Source organism: Ochlerotatus camptorhynchus, unplaced genomic scaffold (assembly GCF_037179485.1).
Source record: "Ochlerotatus camptorhynchus isolate MF236.1 unplaced genomic scaffold, CSIRO-AGI_Acam_v1.1 ptg000220l, whole genome shotgun sequence".
Lineage (NCBI taxonomy): Eukaryota > Metazoa > Arthropoda > Insecta > Diptera > Culicidae > Ochlerotatus > Ochlerotatus camptorhynchus.
This window is the reverse complement of record NW_027040710.1, coordinates 599,811-615,617: the sequence shown is the minus strand read 5'-3', so window position 1 is coordinate 615,617 and position 15,807 is coordinate 599,811. Positions and strand designations below refer to the sequence as shown.

Below are 15,807 nucleotides of genomic sequence, written 5' to 3'. Positions count from 1 at the left end.
ATTAAGTAAATGTTGTCTCTAATTATTAGTTTTTGTTTGTCTTGTCCCCCCGTCTCGATGAGCCTCATCGTCGCCCACTGGTCACCCACCATAGCCGGTCGAACTCCGGACGAAGCTAGAACAGCACTACCGTTCATACTGGCGACAACGCTCTGATGAGACAACGAAACCCTACCCCAAAATGTACCCTTCTAACCTCGAGTAAGCCGCGAGTAATCGGCCCAACTCCTACTAGACATAGAATTAAGTGAATTTTGTTACACACAGTGAACAATGAATTATCGGCTCCGTAAAGCTAACGCGGTTGAGCCTTCCAAATAAACGAACTAGATAAAAAATTAAGATTGATAAAAAATTAAAGATTGTGTGGCTCCTGCTGAACAACAATTTTCATAAATTTTCAGTTCAGCTAAAGCCAGATATTATAAAATTATCAATCGAACAAGCTTAAATGTTCTCAATCAAAAATTTGTATTTTCATATGGTGGAAGCAAGGGTGGAAGCAAGGCTGGAGACGAACCTATTATCTGGGCCTCACCTGTTTACGGCTCAATGGTGCTCAATCACAATTCGTTTCAAATGGTTACATACAGTTTCATAGCATCCAATCAGTGGCAAACTTCAGGCCTCCACTGTAGAAGCAGCTGTCAAAATAACAAAACTGCGTTGCATGTGTGCGTGTGTGTTCTGCTCCTCTGCGACCTGTGCTGCGAGCAAAGAAAACGAGCAACAAATGTTTCGACGTCGTCCTCACGAAGCTCGTAAATTAATCCAAATTTTAATCAATTTCCATCGCAATTTCGTGCCAAAAGTAGTGCTAATCCGTTCATCAGTGTCCGTTGTATCGAATTCAAGTGCGGTTTGTGTGCGGAAATAGAATGCAAGCCGGGAAAACGCAATTTTTCCTTGCACCACCGAGATTTGTCTTCGTCACGAAATCATCCGAAGAAAAAATGACGATCGAGCACCAAGAAGAAGAAGACGAGTTCCAGCCAAAGGCAGCCGAAACGAATGGAGAGTATCAACAACAACAACAGCAGCAGCAGCAGCAGCGGTGCTAAGCAAAACCGGAGGAAAGGAAAGGTCGATCAAGGGAAAATCATAAACAACAAAGAGTTTCGCCGACACAAGAATCCCGAAACGAACAAGACCCTCGCGCGCACCGTGCGAGGAAGAAGAAGAGGGAAGCGTTTTCTTCCAAATAAACAGCGACTGAATCATATTCGGTGGATTTCAAATAGCGAGTAAGGCAGCAGAATTATCGACGTGTCGACAAGATGAGTTCCAGTCGTCGACGAGAGCAGTATTATTATTACCAGCATTATCTGCTGGTGATGGCGGTGATGGCCCTTTTTGGCTGTCGGCAACAAACGTTTGCCTCCTCCAATCATATCTTTGTAAATAACATAGTTCCTTTGATAAGTAGTAATCTAAGTGCTAGTAGCGCGATAAGTATTGATAATAGCAGCAGCAGCAGTAAAGTGCCTTTGCCGTCGACTCCCAGTGTCCCGGTGTTTCCATTTGTTCCAATGGCACCGATTATCCAGGCTCAGCAGCACCAGCAATCCCAACAACAGCAGGGACCGGAACGGGAATACAGCATACAGGAACTGACCAAATCGATGGAAATGAAGCTGAAGCGAATACGAAATCAGGAGTTGGATGTTCCAGTGGTGCAGGTGAGTCGGTTATTTTAGGATCTAATGTGCCGTTCCACGCATATTTTTGTTCTATTTGTCTTCTTCCTATCGTTTATTGGTCCTACTGTCGTATCAAAGAGTAAATAGGCAATTTTAAAAGTAGACCTTCGTTTAGTATATGGAATGCATACAGCACAGGGTATAACACTGAGTTAATTCAATCCAATAATCGGATTCACCCCATTCCAATCTCAAACCATTCCGGACGTATCCCGTTGCAGGAGAGCAAAGTCTTGAATCTGCAACTATCCTCAGTAGTATCGCACCTTCTTGAATACAGGGACAAATAGTAAGCCAACATAGATTATTATTACTTTTCCAAAAACTGAAGGGTAAAAGTTGCCGTTTGTATATTGAATCTCGGCAAATTTTTAACTGAGATCCAGCAAAATTGATTACCGAGCTGCTCGGTGGTGCCCATCTCGGCAAAAAAAAATCTAAGTGTGTATGAAACAAGACAAATGAAAAAAAAAGATGTGTATGAGATACGGAAGATTCCATAATTAATCAGTAGTTGAACAATATTTCATTCAACGAAACTTATCTACCTACATTTCTAGGAACTCTACGACACGATGGAGTTCACTTCAGTGATTCGGAACGACATCGAAGAGTTGGAGAAGATGACCAAAAAGTTGACGGTCAAGTTCGAGCAATCAGCAGCGGTTATCGATCGGTTGAGGGCATTCATTTACGACTCCGCCACTCGCCACAGTGCCAAATACAATACAATCATCAATCCTTGCCCCTACAGCGAGCTGATCAATCCGTGGGACGACGAACCACAGTTCGATTTGCAGAACTTTATCCAAAATACGAAGCTAATGAATTCATCGAATACCATGAAGCAATTTTCCGGCGAATCTGCATTCTTGGACTTTTCCGCATTTCCAGCCAGCCCAGACGATCGCCCCAGGATTCGCATCACCGACCAAACTGTGGAGGATAATAATCAAAGCTTGCAGAAGCGATTTCTGGATCAAATCGCTCATTTACAAAGCAATTTCTACAGTTTGAAGCAGCTGTTCTACCTGTCGTCGTTTGATCAGGCGAGTGCATTCAAATGCCACTACTATCCGAAGGATGGTCGATTGAAATCCTTGTACTTATCCTCCGTGAGGAATAAACATGTCATGATCCTGCTGGACATTGGGAACTCGGTGAGCTTTGATCAACTGGAAGTGGCAAAGGCAATCGTGAAATTCATGATCTATCTGTTGAACGAAAACGATCGGATTGCGATCGTGGCCGTCAGTCAGAAATTGACGACCACGGAAAGCCTCCTGGATTGCGCAAATGGTCCTTTCGTCAATGCCACCGTGGACAACAAGGATCGGTTGGTTGATTTCGTAGATTCCCTCAACAAAACTTCGTCGGCAGCTACACACGTCTCGGCGGTCCGATATGCGTATAAAGCCATCGGAGATGCCTACCACGGAGTAGAGACGGAGCTTCCGGTTGTATTCCTTTATTTGGGACGAGCTCAGCTCTCACCGATTACAGCAGCAGCAAAGACAGTGATGCGAACAATTGCTGATGGACAGTCAAGGCTACCGTTCCCAGTGGTCATAAATACCTGTCTGATTCTGTTAGACGAGAGAGAGATCACATACGAGAAGCAGTTCATAGCTGATGTTACGACTCAGAATTTTTCCAAATACAACCTTAGTGGGGTGTTCTTCAAGCCACGCGCGGGAAAAATGGTCATGATTTCGAAGCACAGCTTCGACGCTCACCGATTTGTGATTGCCTTGATGGAACCTTTCCTAAATGACCTGAAGTTCACCGAAGATCGCATTCGGGTACATCTACCTTACCATGAATCATCGACCCACGATACACTGGTGACATTGTCCGTCCCTGTAGGAACACACGGATTAATGGGAATTGATCTTTACTTAAGCGATTTGGCAGAAGATGTTTCCTACTACAAGCAAGATGATGAATCCTACGCATTTCTGATTGATCTACATGGAAACACCATCATGCATCCTTCATATCCAAGGCCGCTGGCGGCCAGAGAGAGTTTCTTCGTCACGAACATCACCCGTCTAGAGCGAGGACTAAGCACGACCGACTTCCGTTCCATTCTTTCGGAGGAAAGTGGAAACGTTACCTTGAACAAACCAACTGCCAATCAAAGTACGGTTTACCTCTGGAAGCGAGCTCGATTTTACATCATATGTATCGTTCGATCAATCAACCACGATCGGAATCCAAACATCATGCTCAATGGAGCAAACTCTCGATTCAGCCAGTCCCAGCAACTTCAGTACTACCACTCAAGGTCAAACGCCGATTACAGCTTCATCTCCAGCAATGGTGTCACAAGCCGAAATCTGCTATCGGATCTAATCTACCACCGGATCGACATTTATCCAGCCCATCTACAGCGACCCTCGATCAGCACATCCTCCAACTCGATCCCGTTCGACCAAACAACCATCGAATCGCCCCGAGTTTGTCGCCTCATGAAACAGCTAAGTCTAGCCGATGACTCCACCCTGTATCTCAGTTCTTCCTCGTTCCAGTCTCCATACGCTCACATCCGGAACAACCGGGATGCCTCCAACGACGACGACAACGTCCGAGCCATTCAAAACATCATGGCATACCTGAAGGACACCACATCGCTCTTTGCCAACCCCGGGCTTCTTCCGGAAGTGCGCAGTGATGTGTTGGCACTGCTCAAAGTGATCTCCAGCTACCGTCGTCGGCACGGGGAAAGCAAACTCAGCAAGTACATCATCCGACGCTACGCGGCCACCGTCAACGGTGTTCTTGAAGTCTTCCCCGGTGGCCTGCTGGACACCGACATTGAACCTACCAAGCGACCGTGGTTCGTCAAAGCCATGGAATACCCGGGGAAGATTGTAGTCACCAAGCCCTACCTGGACGCGGGTGGAGCTGGCTACATTGTGAGTGTCTCGTACACCATTTTCGAAGGCATCGCCGATGCGTTGCACAACACCGAAAACGACAAACCGATCGTAGTGGTTTCGTTGGATTTCATGCAGGGATTCTTCTACAAGCTACTGACGGAGTCGTCGAGCATTTGCAACGCGGAAAATATGAAGTGTTTCCTGATGGACGACCGTGGCTATCTGATAGCGCATCCGAAGCTAATCGAACCGGCCATCAACAACAACCGGAGGATGTTGGAGCACATAACGCACAAGGAGTCGCAGGTGGCGAACGATATCCTGAACCATAAACAGCTGGTCATGAAGAAGATGTGCTACAACTATGTCAACAGGACGGTGCAGCGGTTCTACCAGTTCAACATGTCCCTGGCCGAGGTGGTGACCAATTTGATGTACGGCGAGAAGACCAAGTACCAGATAATGCTGATCCCGGGGACGAACCTGTTCCTGGGGGTGGTGAACTCGACCAACGATGGAGGCGCGTTCTGCCCGTGCAGTACGGTGAGTACAAGTTGATTTGTTTTTAATCGGATTTGATTTATGCAATCATCAACTGGTGCTATTTTCGCGGGTCCGCTTGAAATAATTGTGGTAATTGAAAACATACAATGCAAATGGCCTGCAATTGAGCCTTTTATTCTGTTCTGTTAGTCAATTTTCCCTATCTCTTTTGAGAATTACACACTTAAATTTTTTCGCCGAGATTCCAACAGCCGAGTAGTTTTGCAATTTATTTTGCTGATATTCAGTAAAACAATTGCTGAGACTCAGCTAACAAATAACTATTTGCTGAAATATCAGCTAACAAACAGATATTTTGCAGAGATATCAGCAAAAGTAAATGCCGAGGTAATCGGCTGTTGGAGATTTTACCGAGCTAGATTAAGTGTGTAGGTTCAAATTATGTTCGATCTTTGTTCCACATGCCAAGTTCCCCATGTCGAAGCGTTTTGTTAGCTTGCACACCCGTAAGAATGAACCTGTTGAGTCAGTTGTGTCAGGATGAGACGACGGGTGTCTAAAATTGGTCAAAATATCGCTTAAGTATTCCCCCTATCGAGAGGTCCCAACTTTACTATACACAATCGAAGTGGTGAGCTGGTTTGAAAATTCACTCCCTGCTTCTATTCTGCCGCCATTGACAGTGATATTTCGTTGCCAGGAGTGTTTGTGTTTTCTTTAGGGAACGATCGGTGGTGTTACTCATTATCTGCTTTGTGCTCATACTGTATCTGTGTTAGTTGCTCTTTGGGTAGTACTATAATGTGCTGTTTCTGTTTTGCTCCAGTTATTCACACGTTCCACTGTTTACGATTAGATAGGATAGCGAAGGTGTTTATATACGACAGTCTCAAAAGTCGTGTTGTTCAACCTGAGCCAGTCCTGGTCAGAAGTTAAACAGTGCGTGCGGTGCTGATGCGTGAATAGAGTCGCTGTTGTTGTGTATATCGGCGGTCTCAAAAGTTGGTATACATCAGCTCGGCTAGATTCTGGTTCTGGTCGGATGCTTTGGTGGATTCTGAGCGAGACGGTTATTTCGCATTGTATAGGAAACCTAGCTTGCAATTGTACAGTGCAGTTCTAGTTTCAGGGTAGATTTCTGAGTTTTGCTATTTCCTGTTTCCAACTGAATTTACATACTTCTCCTGGTAGGGACTTCTCTCTGAAAGTGTGCTGCAGAAACGTAGGGTGAATTTGATGATCATGGATCCATGTAGAATTTGTGGCAATCCAACTGAGCCCACGGATAAGACCGTCCTGTGCAGTGGATCATGCGCAAAATTTTTTCACCCCTGCTGTGTTGGATTAAACGCGACGAATCACAAAGCCTGGACGGCGAATGTGGGACTACTGTGGTTTTGTGACATCTGCCGAGTAAATTTCAATCCTGTTGTCATGGACCGAGAGACAGTGCTGCTGAAAACTTTAAGGGATCTTCTGGTACGTGTGGATTCCATGGACCTGCGCATCGGACAATATGGAGAAAATTTGAAAGTTCTCAATACCATGTTATCGGCTGTACCATCTAACAGAAGGGAATCCAGTGCATCCAATCGTCTCCAGCAATTACTTTCCGGCTGTTCTGGTGGCGGTCTTGCGGATTTTCATTCGAGTATTGATCGGATAAACCTGGACAGTTCCTTACAATCGCAGTTGGAGAACTCATCAGCTGGTGAGGATGGTCTGGCAGCTCTATCACCTATCGTGGAAAACAATTCTGTGAACCAACTCACAGCCACCCAAAATACTGCAAGTTCCGTTTCGACTGCATCTACCAATACTATTGCAACTGTTACTGCTACTACCGCTGCTGCTGCTGCTGCTGCTGCTGCTGCTGTCACTACTCCTGCTCCAACTACCATTGCCTCCACTACTACTGCTGCCACCTCTGCCACGTCTACTGCTACTGCTACTGCCACTGCTGCTGCCAGTACTCCTGCTGCCACTTCAACTGCTGCTACTGCTTCCACCTCCACCGCTCTCTCTTCCTCATCATCTGCTGCAACGATCACCACTAACCCGGGAGATGATGAACAACGAAACCCACAAACGGAATGTCGTCTGAGAGTTGCAAATAGGAACCAACGTCAACGTGATCAGACTGAAGAAGTGCTGAGGTCTTTCTATGTAACACCATTCGCCATTGATCAAACAGAAGTCGACATCCTGGAATACATCAAAGAGATTTCGAACGCTGAGAATTCTACACTTCGCTGTGCCAAGTTAGTTCCGAGAAATAAAAACATCGATGAGCTAACATTCATCTCCTTCAAGGTGACGGTATCTGATGACCTGGTTGGTATTGTCAGTGATTCCTTCTACTGGCCCGAAGGCGTTCAGGTCCGTGAATTCGAATCAAAAAACGCGAATCGACCAGTGAGCCTTCAGCAGTCCTAACAAATGAGATGATGATCAGTTCCGAGGTAAGGCCCGATGATGTCTATGAATCGGTTAATTCACGTTGCATTGCTGATACGATCATGAAACACTTTATTGAGAAACCCGCTAGGAACTACATTAAAATTGCCTTCCATAATGTTCGCAGCATTGTTAAAAATATTGATTATTACAGAACCTTCTTTCAGAACTCAAAGCTAGCTGTGTTGGGGATTGTTGAGTCTTGGTTGAAGTCTTCAATAACTAACAAATTTGTTGAGTTAGATGGCTACAAAATTGTTCGTTCTGATCGACTTTTAGACAATAAGAAGCGAGGCGGAGGAGTTGCTTTCTATCTAAACAGTAAAGCAAAGTATAAGGTTCTTGCTAAGTCTGATGCTGGTGATGAAATTGATTACCTTTTTGTTAAATTAGTTCATTCAAAGCTTGTGTGTGGCATTGTCTACAGACCTCCAGATGTAAGGGTTTCTAAACTTAACAGTATTTTCGAACTTGCGCTGGAAATCAGTGCTACTGAATCTCATTTCGTATTGATGGGCGATTTCAATATAAATTTGTGTGACACTTCTTCACCTGTTACAAACAAGTTAATCGATATGGTTAAATTGCTTTCTGTTAAAATTTTGCCTCTTTCCCCCACTTGTCATAAATCAGGCTGCAGTTCATCTTTTATTGATTATGCACTTGGAAATTGTACGTTTAACGTTAGCAACATTTTTCAATCTTCTATAGGAGGTGTTAGCGATCATGATTTGATCTGCTTCGATTACAGAGTTAAGGTACCTCATCAACCTCCAGCTGTGTATTGGACAAGAGCATATCTCAAGATAAACACCGATAGTTTAATAGCTGACTTGCAAAGGTACAATCTTGATGCTATTTATTACTGCAACTCAGTTGATGGAAAATTACAAATTCTAAACGATATGCTTTATTCTGTCATTGATGATCATGCCCCGTTGAAAATGAAAACTACTGTTGATCCTAGTGCTCCATGGATTAATCCATACATCAAAAATCTCTTCCAAAAACGATCTGAAGCTTATGATAAATGGAAAACAGATAAACCCAGCGCAGCTAAATGGAATGCTTTTGCAAGGTTGCGAAATAGGTCAAACCGTGTAGTGAAACAATCTAAGTACACTTACTTCTCTCGGCTCCTTAACCCTTCTCTTTCTTCCAATAAACTTTGGGAGAATATAAAACGTTTGGGACTTTCAAAAACTCAAAGTAGAGCAGGTGGTGGTGATGTGTGTAACATCACTGCCGAATCATTGAATCAGTTCTTCATGTCAAATCAAGCTCCTATTACTTTTGATGAACAATCTGTGGCTGGTAGGTCCTCGTCATCTTCTTTTTCATTTAGGAATGTAACGAATGAAGAAGTCCTGACCGAATTCAATTCCGCGTCCAGTGATTCTATCGGCTTTGACCAGTTACCACTCAGCGTTTTGAAAAAAACTCTTGTTGTCATTCTTCCTACCATAACGAACTTATACAATCACATTATAACAACTTCAACATTTCCACAGCTTTGGAAGATAGCACGTGTTGTACCTATTGGCAAAATTGATAATCCAATGAACAACAAGGACTACAGACCGATTAGCATCCTACCTGCTATTTCCAAAATTTTTGAAAGTCTTCTGACTAAACAATTAAACGATTATCTGATTCATAATACGTTACTATGTCCTTTACAATCTGGTTATCGTAAACATTGCAGTACTACAACAGCTTTGATTAAAATAGAAAACGATATAAAAACTGCGCTTGACAAACGTAATCTAACAGTTCTAGTTCTTTTGGATTTTAGTAAAGCTTTCGATTCTATCAATCATAAATTGTTATGTCGGAAGCTACGTAGTTTTTTCTATCTCGATACAACTTCTGTAAACTTACTTTCCTCATATCTTACGGGACGAACGCAATATGTTGAATTTAATAATACAAAATCGGAACTTTTGAATGTAACAAGTGGTGTGCCACAAGGATCTGTTCTAGGTCCACTGTTATTTTCCATGTTCATCAATGACCTTCCAAGTATTTTAAATTATTGTGCTTACCATCTCTATGCTGATGATGTTCAGTTATACCTCTCTGGTAAAGTCGAAAATTTACAAAATATCGTACGTTGTGTTAATTCGGATATTTCAAAAATTTGTGAATGGAGTGTAACAAACGGCTTACAATTAAATGCAAACAAAACTCAAGCAATCATATTTAAAAATAGATCAGTAAGCATTTCAGATGCTTCTTGCATTATGATAGGTGATACCGCAATAGCATATTCAGATGTTGTTAAGAATTTGGGAATAATAATGGACTCGCATCTGAACTGGACTGCACAAGTAAACAGTGTTTCAAAAAAAGTATTTTTTGGTCTGCATTCATTAGTGCTGTTGAGAGACTGTACTCCTAAACATATTCGTTTGAAATTAGCTCGAAGTCTTCTAGTTCCGCTATTTAACTATGCTGATGTTCTATATACATCTACTTCCTCCAATAATAGTCGAAAATTACAACTTGCATTTAATGCTGTTACAAGATATGTTTATAAAATTCCTCGCTTTGAACATATTGGCATCAATCACAAGGGGATTTTAGGTTGCACTTATGAAAATTACGTAAAGCTGAGAGTATGTACCCAAACTTACAAAATTCTGAATGAAGGTCCTGTTTATTTGCATAATTTATTTTCATTTTTGAGGTCATCTCGCTCAAGAAATTTATCACTCGCTAGATGTCGTACAGAGATCTACAGATCCTCTTTTCATCAACGTGCTGCGAAATTATGGAATGAACTGCCTATGAATTGCAAACAAGCTGCCTCATACGTATACTTTAAAAATCAATGTAAACAATTATTTTCGAGACGGAACTGATCATCTCTCAGTGTAGTACGAGCTTTGAGAACACATGTGGTTATTTGTACTACGCTTAATACTTGTATTAAATAAATAAAAAAAATAAATAAAAATAAAAAAAATAAATGATATACATAGATAACTGACGATGCCATTCTCCCCGTAGGTCGGCAACTCCTGCCTCAACTGCAACCGTATGGAACAAACCGAATGTGAGTGCCCGTGTGAATGTCCGCTGGATTACTACGAAGAATCGCTGAATCCATCCTGCCAAGTGGACAATTCCGGCATGGGTCGAAAACCTGCCCCGCAGTCCATCCCGCTTTGTTCACCTCTTCCGGAGGATCTGAGCTCAATGAACGCTCTCAACTATGAGAGCGAATACGAGCTCAAGAGCTGCACCAACATCAACTGCGAGGATTACACTACTCAGAGCGAATGTCTCGGTATGTATTGAATCAGAATCTCTTCTATGCTTTCATTTTGTACAATTTCAACCATTTGCAGGACTCGTCGGTTGCGAGTGGTGCCAGGTGGACATCGATGGAGAAAACACCCTCACGACGCCATTTTGTACGTCACAATTGACCTGCTTCAATGGCATTTTCGGTTCGGCCACCCCCTACGGAGATGTTATGAGTAATAACATCATGGAATCGGTTCTACCGCCAGCGTACAGCGCAATCGGTCCAGTAGCCGGAGCGATTCTCGCTCTGTGTTTAGTGGTCGGCTTTGCCATGTACTGCTACCGACAGAACAGCGATCAAAGTGGTGCTTCTGATCAGCTGTATGACGATCTGGTGGCTGATCATTGTAACGGTGTTCCGATGTCCAGATTCGACATCGAAGATCACAGTCCACCGGACGATGGTGACATCAGTCGAAACAATGCCAAGCAAAACCTCCTCATGAACGGTCAAAGCAATGCCAATTATATGATCTTCCCGAACGTAACCTCCCCTTATCAGATGTCTTCCAATTACCGTCGTCCGAATGCGGGTTCATCGGACCATGGCTACTCTACCATGACGCACCATGAGGAATCCGAACACCTCTGTCTATCAAATGCCGAACCGGTGGCTCCGAATGCTTCCGGCAAGCGGCTCTCGATGTCCGACTCGGCATCGATCAACACATCGGTCTCCAGTCCGTACAGCAATCATCAGAACTTCCTGGCTCTTTCCAAACAGCACACCCCATCGCTTGTCCCCAGTGACGGAGAACTGCCTCAACAAAAGTGCATCGATCCAACGCAAACGGTACTGCCTTCCCCGACGTCCGTTTCTCGAACCGGTATCTACGGTGGAGGGCATCACATCCTCGTTCCGGTTACCGTGCACCGGAATATGGACGTTTCCTAACGAACAGTGCTAGGTTACTTATAAATTAGGTGTTGATAATCTAGATAGAAACCCCCCGCGCTGACCAATTAGCTGTAGTCGTTCTCAGTGTGACACGTTTTTAGCTCAACGAAAGGGACGATCGAAAGCGTCTCTAGAGTGTAAGGTAAGATCCGATCGTTTTCCATTGAGTGTACCTTAATCATGGTGACCTGCCGAGGCTCACGAACCCAGAGATTTCCTATATGCAACGAATTGTGGAACATTAGATAGCTATTTGGACAAACCCAGTTAGAGTTAGAATATAATGCGTTGCTTCTAGCTGAGCTCGAACGCACGCTGCTCTGTTAAATAGAACGCGGCACTGCGAATTAAATGTTTGAGTCTAACCGAGCAGCTCATCTACAAGAAAATCCTATTTCCCCCCTCTACCCCACCCAGCAATTTCTATACACTAACTGTTGACTGACTGTTGAAATTATTACTAAGCATTTAATTATAGAGACTTTAATGAGTGGCTTTTGCCACATTAGAGAACACAAAAACGCCATCATCGGAGATTTTCTAAACCTTATTACTAAACACAGCTAAATGTTTTCACATGAAACTTAATGTTGCTAATCAATAGCGTCAAACTAAACAACTTACTTATCCTGAATAGATGTGTATACTGAAACTGCATTTCTTATGAGACTAATAAGAGTAAACTTGGCTATTCTAAAACAGACTGACCCATCATCAGCATCCATAACCACATTCTTTGGCATCAAAACACTATTTTATACAACGAAATTTTTGAGCTTATACCAGTTTAGCCAGCTTTCGTTTGGTCAATTAGGTGAATGGGTAAATGTGAACCAGAAAAAAAAAACAGAAAGGTTGTTGCTTTCCGGAAAGCAGTTAGCTTTAAGGCGGTTTTTCAATTCTTAAATCAAACTACTGAAACGAAAAAAAAATCGATATAATGTTGTGAATTTTAGCATGTTTTTAACGTTTTAGGCTGTAGTTGAATTTATACAATTATACCTAAAATATAACTTAGGGTTACATCACTGCTGCGACATATATTGTTTCTTTCTTCGAGTATACAAACACACATACACACTAATGTCGACTAGTGTCTTTAATTTTACTTTTGTACCAGATTAATGTATTTTTATTTGTAACAAGCGAAAAAAAATCGCTATCGATGGGCAAAACGAATTGCAATAAATGTGAAAAATAAATTATTGACTAATAATCGATAATCATCTGTGGTTTCCTCTTAGTCCGAAATGAAAGTCTTAGTTACCTTCAAATGAGTATCTTTGTAACCGTGTATTGATAATGATATTGGTTGCCGCTGCAATACCAAATATGTTATTACATGAAATATGTTTTCTTAATGAAAAAAAACTCAAGAAATCGAACCCACTTGCGCACGCTACGGTAAATAAGTGTTTTGGCGCTAATTTTGCCCTATGTTCCCGTACATTAAAGATTTATGTTTAAACCAGGGGTGGGATGTGGCTATCATATCCGAAAAATCGTCGCCTATCTCGTATAACTAAAGCCTACAGTAAAAGCACAGACAAACAGACATAACACATTGAATATTTCGCATTTTAAACATCGTCGCTAAAACATTACCGCCATCTGTTGAGTACACTGTGGTGGGTAGTACGCTGAACAGATGGCGGTAGTGTGTAAACGTCAAACGCAAGGGAATTTACTATGCGCGCCACAGGTGGCAGTACTGCCAACTGAGGTACTTTTAAATTGACCGTTAAATGCTTGTTAGATGAACAACTTGTGAGTGTTATGTCTGTTTGTCTGTGGTAAAAGTATGGACGTTTGTCAAAAGTTGTTCCAATCGAACCGTCAAAATGCACCGTTTTGCTCGATTAGAACAGCTTTTTTCAGTTTTGTGGTGACAGCCGTCCATACATTAAGGCTCTGAACCATTTGGTGGATTATTTTAACTTTTGGTTAAAATTTGACAGATGGAAAGTTATCGATTAACCCTGCTATCCGAGCGTGGTTACTTTTGACAGACAAGAAGTTAAATTTTGACAACCTTGGGTCGAAAACCGGTCGATTGACAGCACGGGGATTTTCGAACATAGAAAATAACTTTCGAAATGTCACTTTTAACCACGAGTTAAATTTAACTCGGCAAATGGTTCACAGCCTAACTAGAGGGCTTTACGTTTAACTCATTATTAGGCTGTGAACCATTTGCCGAGTTAAATTTAACTCGTGGTTAAAAGTGACATTTCGAAAGTTATTTTCTATGTTCGAAAATCCCCGTGCTGTCGATCGACCGGTTTTCGAGCCACGGTTGTCAAAATTTAACTTCTTGTCCGTCAGAAATAACCATGCTCGGATAGCAGGGTTAATCGATAACTTTTCATCTGTCAAATTTTAACCAAAAGTTAAAATAATCCACCAAATGGTTCAGAGCCTTAATGTAAACAAGCCATAAGAAACCTACACGGAACCGAAAAATTACCCAAAATTAAGTTCTTTTCACTCATCTCCCATGTTCCGTTCAATAATCTAATTTTCAGTAAACCGCTTATAGTAGTTTACATTTGACTACGACAAAAATAATCACTTACTCGTGAGTTTTTTCTACTCAAAATTAAGTTCAATTGTTTCAAATTTGAGAATATCACATATACTCACTAGTAGCTTATTGAAAGATAGTCATGAGAAAATCGAATCTCTCGTTCCGTTTTTGACAACAACAAAATATGAGAGTGGGATGCAAAACTCAAAATTACCCAAAATTAAGTTAAAAGAGTTATTTTTTTTCTCTGTGTGTATGGTTTGTTTACGTTTCTGACTAATTTCATACTCGACTGATCCTGAGTGGTGCGGAGAAACACGAAATGGTTGTCAAAAAGAATCCAACTGGTGCTGTCAAAAAGAATCCAACGATCTAGAGCTGCTAAAAGTGATACTTTTCTCATACAATCCCCGTCGGCAGAGAAAGTATTGTGGTCAATGTTGAAAATATTGTCATTTCGGCATTTTTTTACTAATATTCTTCAACAAAAAACTTGCTCAAATACTCGGATGTAAACAATGTAACGAACGAACGAACCTGCACGAACTGCTGAAGGAAGAATGCAAACAAACTTTATAAGAGTCATGTGGGTAGGTGCACTCCCAACACCATGTACACGTTATTTATGGAGCAAAGGGTGAACTTTCGACAGCATGTATATGCAAATTGTGAGCAGTGCATTAGCAAAACAATTTGTGATATCGGAAAATTTTCAAGTTGTTTCCTGCTGACTTGCAAAACAAAAACGGCTGTGTTCGCAGTACCCAGGACTGATCTAGCGGTGCCGGTGGTGCAGTGGAAAGCGTGATTGCCTCTCACCCCAAAAGGCCTGGGCTCAAATCCAGTCGGCGCCACCGGGATTTTCTAAGGCATAAAATATATGATCACGCCTTCCTTCGGAAGGGCAAGTAAAGTCGGTGGTCCCGGTCCATGAGTTGATGGATCGATAGGTTGGGTCCAGATGTGGGAGCTGCCTCCCTGGCGTCGGTAGCATTGGTCAGTACGGAGAATAGCGAGCTGTTCAGACTAGCTGAATTTATAAAGAGACGACATGTCAAAATTGGAACAATCGATTGTCTGTCAAAGTCATAGGAAAAGTTATTCCAATCGAGTAGAAGACCTGTCAAATTAATAAGATGTCGCCTCTTTATAAATTTAGGCTCTTTAGTCTGAACGAGCTCGATTAACTAGTTCACACATCGTGTCGCACTCTTCCAACCCAAAATCTTATTCTAATTCTTTATTTCATCTCCCTCACTTCGCATCTTATGCATTCGTCGTTTCGAAGCCGATCTTCGATTGCAACTACACAGGCACGGATCATATCATATTCGTGTATTCGGAGCTTTCCGAAGCTCAAGTTCAATCCAATCTCGGTGCGTATCTGTCAATAAGCCTTACCCTTTTCTCGATTCTACCAAAAATTGTTCAAGATACTAAGGCAGTTACTCTACTGAATCAAGAGACTTTTAAGCACAAACGAAGTGACAGACGACTAACTGGCAAATAAATCCATTTAAATAATGT

The 15,807-nt window shown here is 42.2% G+C and overlaps 1 protein-coding gene across 1 annotated transcript; it reads left to right on the top strand.

Moving 5' to 3' along the window:
• The first annotated feature begins 708 nt into the window (after positions 1–708).
• LOC135703694 (VWFA and cache domain-containing protein CG16868) lies at positions 709–12,911 on the top strand. The gene is made up of 4 exons (XM_065224971.1): positions 709–1,679; positions 2,261–5,125; positions 10,556–10,835; positions 10,897–12,911. Exons 1-4 carry the CDS (start codon positions 1,278–1,280, stop codon positions 11,748–11,750), a joined length of 4,401 nt encoding a protein of 1,466 aa, XP_065081043.1. The 5' UTR covers positions 709–1,277; the 3' UTR covers positions 11,751–12,911.
• The last annotated feature ends 2,896 nt before the right edge of the window (positions 12,912–15,807 follow it).